General features: G+C 31.3%; 1 protein-coding gene across 1 annotated transcript in view; it reads right to left on the bottom strand.

The window, feature by feature from the left end:
• Positions 1 to 1,816: 1,816 nt before the first annotated feature.
• LOC106458755 (myosin, essential light chain-like) overlaps positions 1,817 to 6,186 on the bottom strand; it is a 6,485-nt gene continuing 2,115 nt past the window's right edge. Inside the window, exons 3-6 of the mRNA XM_013918299.2 lie at positions 3,658 to 3,798; positions 2,760 to 2,927; positions 2,444 to 2,530; positions 1,817 to 2,064 (exon numbers count right to left, since the gene is read on the bottom strand). Coding sequence (XP_013773753.1) covers positions 2,018 to 2,064; positions 2,444 to 2,530; positions 2,760 to 2,927; positions 3,658 to 3,798 — 443 coding nt within the window. The 3' untranslated portion in view covers positions 1,817 to 2,017. The remainder of the gene's footprint in view (positions 2,065 to 2,443; positions 2,531 to 2,759; positions 2,928 to 3,657; positions 3,799 to 6,186) is intronic.

Here is a 6,186-nt window from a genome sequence, read left to right as displayed (position 1 = left end):
ATAACTTAAATTCATCTGTAAAGAGAACACGCCTCCAACTTTACTCAACAACTGCTTCTGTTCCGACGTATATTTCAAACCCGGAAAGGGTTTTCGAGTGGTTTCACTTCATTTGAGACCACTTCGTGTTAATGTGCATCTTAATGTTTTTGAGGTAATAGCCACACCTGTACTTACAAGAAACTCATTGGTTATATTTGAGTTCGACTATCGTTCATAGTCTAAAGAACATATCCTGCGATACTTAACTAAAACAAATAATGTTTTAAAATCTTATAAGGAACGTGGGTTATAATTTAAGTTAAATGTACAACCCTTTTTTGGAGATTTATTTAGTGCAAGCTTTCATCAGAGCTGGAATTTTCATCAGGCATAATTTAGTTTAGGCCTAACTCTACTGATGTAAGTGTCGATCAAATTTAATTAAGCAGAACGTTTTTATTTACTACTTTGATTATGATTTCGTTGTAAGTTAATGACACAGGTTTGTGATTTTATTAGCTTTTTGTTTCTTTTTCGTTACCGTGTTAAAGTTTTTTTCTAAATTCCAAGTAAGACGAAACAAATCATAGCTTTCTTGTTTATTTGAAATGTGGAATAACTCTCGCTTTCCCAGCCCATTTTGGCCTTCAAACTCTTTTATTTTACAGTCAATATGTAGTGTAATTACGTTTCTTCTTTAGTCAGCACAGTAATCACATTTGTCCTTTAGTCAGTAATACAATGATATTCATCCTACAGTCAGTATTGTAATCACTTTTATCTAATAGTCAGTAGAATAACAACATCCATACTATAGTCAGTACCGTAATCACATTTATACTATAGTCACTATTGTAATGATATTCATCCTACAGTCAGTAACGTAATGACTTTCATTGAACAATAAGTACTGTAATCACATTTATCCCGCACTCGGTACTGTAACTATTATATATATATATATATATATATATATATATGAGTAAGCACAATGACGTCATGGAGAAGATTTAGAACCGTCCGTTTTGGTGTTAACAAAGAATGATAGTAAATACCAAAGCCTTGAACGAGAGAATTTTATCTGTTAGTTATAGCTTGTGGATGAACAGAAGTAGACTTATTTTTCGATACTTCTTGGTAAAGCTTCTATTACGGACATATAAAATAGCGGGTTGAATATGGGAGAGGGGAAAGGGGGTACAAGATATGCCAAAGTATCATAATTACTTTACACTAATAGCTAGTTTTTATGAACAACTTTATTTAAAAATCACTGACCATTAATAGGACCGAACTCCTTAAGCCTAATATGAATTGTATATGAGGTATCATTCCTTTGAATAAACTTTCAGGGAATTATAGTTATGCTCGTATATAACATTGAATAATGATCCTATTAAATTTATTAAAACAGTTCTAAAGTGCAAGTTATCATTTTGGCTATCACTGTTTTTCTAACGCCATATGGGCCCGGTAGAAACTGGGTTTCGATACCCATGATGGGCAGAGCATAGATTTCTCATTGTATAGCTTTGTGCTTAACTTCAAATAAAGAAACTAACTAACTAACGCCACCTATATGTTTTCTTTAAATATATCTTCCGTTAACTCCGTTTTACATAAAGTTCACTAACGTCAATATTCGTAAAGTTTAATCCCCTAACAAAATATTATTCCACAACTGAAAGTAGTTTCTGATTGCGACTTTGAACTCTGCTGTTATACTAAAGCTCTAGAAAAACTACTAAAATAACCAACTAAGTAAATATATTAATTTATATTTATTACGAAGCAGTAGAACAAAATTTGTCCTATCAAACCATCGAAACTCATATAACAACCAAGTCCCTACATTTTATTATTTGATTCTATACAGTTGTAACTCTTCAGATACAAGCATAAGGTGCTTCTACACTTTATGAGATGACAAAAATTTACACAAGAATTTTGACTTTCTTCAAAACTTTTCGCTGGATGATACAGGAAAGCGATAGAAGATTTCTTTTAATAATTTAGTAGACTAAATGCTCTTTCTTTACTGTTCTTCCGGGAAAGGTCCACCCATAACTGCCTTGATAAATGCTACAAAAAATATATATGTATATATAGTTATTGACTAAATATTAGTTTCTCGCAATAGCAAGATAATCTCACAAAGATCGTAGGAAAAGCTGTCAACAAGCAAAAGCTTTTTATTTAGATTATTAGCCTTTTCACAAATAGCTTGAGGCTAAAAGAAGACAGAGGCTGTCTTTAAAAAGTGATACATATTTACGCAGTTTGGTGCTGAAATATTTTAATAAAATTACATAATAATACTAAAAAAATATAATAGGTTAATAAATAACAGTTATATTACAAACACTGTACAAATTTACAACAGTTCTTATAATTTGTTCCTTGACAAATAATTCCAAAATAGAGGTGAAAGATTTTCAATTTACATATTTTAGAAACTTACGTTCATATTTGATAAAACCGTCGTCATCTTCCTGCCCAGCGCATGTCTTCATTATCTCGTCACACTCGGGATCAGTCAACCTTTCACCTAAGGTTTCAAATAACAAACCTTCATATTAAATATATGTAGAATATCATAGATTACAAGAAAGTATAATAAAATGGAATACTAATTTTAAGAATCTACAGATAAATTTAGCTCAAAGACTTTCATATGTGTTTAAATTCAACAAACTTGTATAAGATGTTGTTAGAACTGAATAATCATCATTTGGTTTTCTAAGGTCCTAGCTCTCTTATAGCAAAGATAATCATACCAAGAGAAAGAAGAACGTGAGCAAGCTCAGCGGCCAACATTGTTCCATTTTCAGACTTGTCGTACACCTTCAAGCCTTCCATAAAATCTTCTTTCGTACCAATGTCCTTATCCTTCTTCAACTGACTGTAGATGGGCAAGAACTCTTCGAACGTTATAACTCTCTCTCCTTTTAAACAATAAAAACAGATTTGTATTAAATAGTTGAAAGATAAAAGATATTAAAAGCTAATGCATTTTATTTCAGCATGTAACTTATCTGTCTTTACTATATCTCTAATACTTTACTTAATAATGTTAAGAAAGTATAGCAAAATATTAGTCATAATCACCATGTGATATGTTCTCTTGCTATATTTTGTTGATCACACACTAACTAATGAATCTAAAACATATGTGTATATACAATCTCAGTTAACACAACAGATAATAAATCAAATCTTTTTCATGTCACTACAAAAATATTTAGGTCTAAGTAAGGATACATTTATACAAAAGGGAATGATTGAAGTTTCTAGCTGAAATTAACTATTAATAATTTTCTTTTCTATTAAAAACGAAAAAAATATACTTCCAGTTTTCTTTCATATTATTGGTGCAATGAACAAATACATAAATCTTATTCCAAAACAAGCAGGTATATTAAACTATTCACAATTTTGTATAAAAGCTATAGTTATATAGTTCTAACTTGCTTGTTACCTCCGTAAAACTTTACAGCTCTACACGACACACCAGCAGTGAAGACATCTTTGTTTAATATACTTACACATACTATTACACGTATTATCTATATATAAAAAAAAAATATTTATTAACTAAATAGCCTTATTTTACACACAACAATTAAGGCAACGTTATCTTTTTTTTTGTAAATTGTTTAAGTAAAAACATGTTACCTTTTTTTTTAGTTCCACCGTTTTTCATAATAGTCTCGATTGTGGGCTTTAAGTCAAGGGACCGGAGCAAATCGCCGAGATCTTTCCCATCGACTTTACCGACACCCTCGAAATCGTATATTTCGAAATGTTCCTTGGCCTCTGTTATCAAATAAAATAACTTTCATTGAGTGTTTTGAAAAGAAAAAAATATAATAGGTTAATAAATAACAGTTATATTACAATCACTGTACAAATTTCCAACAGTTCTTATAATGGGTTTGAAAACTTTTACATATTCTTTTTGTTTAGATTAGACAACTTATACCACTGTAGAATACTAAGTTACTTTTAATCCATGAAATATACTTACCTTCAAATAACGTTGTTGTTTTATCCGAAATATTTGGGGATTGTAGCATTTATTTTCCTTACAACACAACTCTAAATAATAATAATTATGTGTGTGTGTGTGTAACATTATTGAAGTGTTAGAAAGAAGCTCGGTAGTTTTATTATTGTTTTTTTTTCCCCCTTCTTTGTTTGTCTCGAGCTTCTTCTTTGTCCCACACATCTGAAACCTTACATTTGTTGTGGGTCTTGAAATTTTGGATTATCGCCTGGAAATAAACCACGAGTTTGATTATCTGTAATATAACAGTTTTAACATTAAATTAAACTTTAGGGGGGCAAATTATATGGTGATTTATTATGAAAATATGTTAATATGATAAATGATATATATTATAGTTTGATGAATAATAACATTAAGAAAAACTAATTTATTATTAAAATCGTAACAAAAAGTAATGTCGTAGAAAACTCAGTAAGTGCTGAAAGTATTTGTGGTATCTCAAATGATACGTAGTCATACTAAAGCACTAACATGCCCGGCAACACGCATTGCATGTTGACCCTACTCCTAAAAAGGACTGGAAGTGAGGGACGATACTGAAACTATTTTTAGTTCAACATAATGTGCCAGAAATATTATATATATACCGTATGGTTGTGGATAATGTTAAAGGTGCTGGCAGAAAATCTACAGACCAACCGACGTATTGAGTTCTTAAAATGTTAATATCCAACACATTCCAAGCATCTTATTTAAACCACAATAATTTTAAAATGTTGATAAAACATGCTATTTTTATGCACATCGTATTTTTTTATACAATTTGCATGGACATTGATAGTTTTTAACTCTTTCAAGCATCTATATATATAATAGACAAATGTCCATATGTCTATTACGCTCTGTATCTCCTGAACGGTTAATCGTAGAAAAACGTATACGATATCAAAATGCTTCTTTTCAAGCGTACATTACAGGAAGACTATTCATCTTTTGCAATTCCTAAAATTTCATATCGACATCGATCTGTCAGTCTTCCTATGAGCTGAACGATTAATCTGAAAAGCAAACTTGTTAAGTAAAAAAAGTGTTTTTTTTATTGTTGTTTTTTGTGATGGAAATTTCACGAAAAACGTGACTTCCTCCGTTAACTGATTGAAAGAAATATTTCGAAGATAGGAGCATGAACAGAAAAAAGAAACGTGTTTGAGTATATATTTATTGTTGTTTGGTTTGTATTTATATTTTTTCATTTCGGTATTATATACATTCATGATTTTATTGTACCATGTCAAATAAAATGATTTGAATTGACATTTATATCTCACCTTTGACACTTCTTATAGAAATGACAAATGTCAAAATGTGCTCACTTAGATAGTGGTCTTTTCTTGCACTCAGTAAAATTACAAGGAACGAAGGTATCCAGAAGAAAAAAATCCCCGCGGCTACTTCGAGAAACTGAGCGCTCTATTGTGCTGGATGCACCCATTTCATCGAAATCCGAACATTTTTGCCAACAATGTATTGGTCAGTCTCCTTTGCTTGATAAAAAAAAAGACGCAATGCAATTTTTCTTATTGAAATAACACATGTCGTGACAAAATGCAGTTATAAACGGCCCACTAGGCATTGGGTTAACTGCATATTTTCATTTATTCATCCCTATTTTTTTAGGAAACTTATCTTTGAATTGTTTCAATGGGCAGCTGCTAGTGAGCAATACTTGACCCAGATAGTATGGCGAGGTTTTGTTTTGAAATTCAAACAAGGGAAGATGGAATATAAATAATGAGAGTTTTAACACCTGTATTGCACTTTAATGTCAAAATTTTTATTGTTAAATTTCAGACAAAGTTACCCGAGGACTATCTGCTTTAGCCGTCTCTAATTTAGAGGTGATATACTAGAGGACAGGCAGCTAATAAGCCCCACCCACTGCCAACTCTTGGCTACTCTTTACCAACAAATAGTGGGAATGACCGTCACATTATAATGTTCCCACGGCCGAAAGGGCGAGCATGTTCGTTTGTGGGATTCGAACCCGCGACCCATAGATTGGAAGTCGAGCGTCTTAATCACAAAATAACAATGAAGATGTATAGTTTCATATTTTACGTACGTTGGCGTTCTCTCAAGTCTGAGAAATTAAAATATGGTTAAAACAAACTTTAAAGTTTTGTAAATGGAGAAAT

The sequence above is a fragment of the Limulus polyphemus genome, unplaced genomic scaffold, assembly GCF_000517525.1.
Source record: "Limulus polyphemus unplaced genomic scaffold, Limulus_polyphemus-2.1.2 Scaffold509, whole genome shotgun sequence".
NCBI lineage: Eukaryota > Metazoa > Arthropoda > Merostomata > Xiphosura > Limulidae > Limulus > Limulus polyphemus.
Note: the sequence above shows the minus strand (reverse complement) of the source record. Positions and strands in the feature narration are given on the sequence as shown.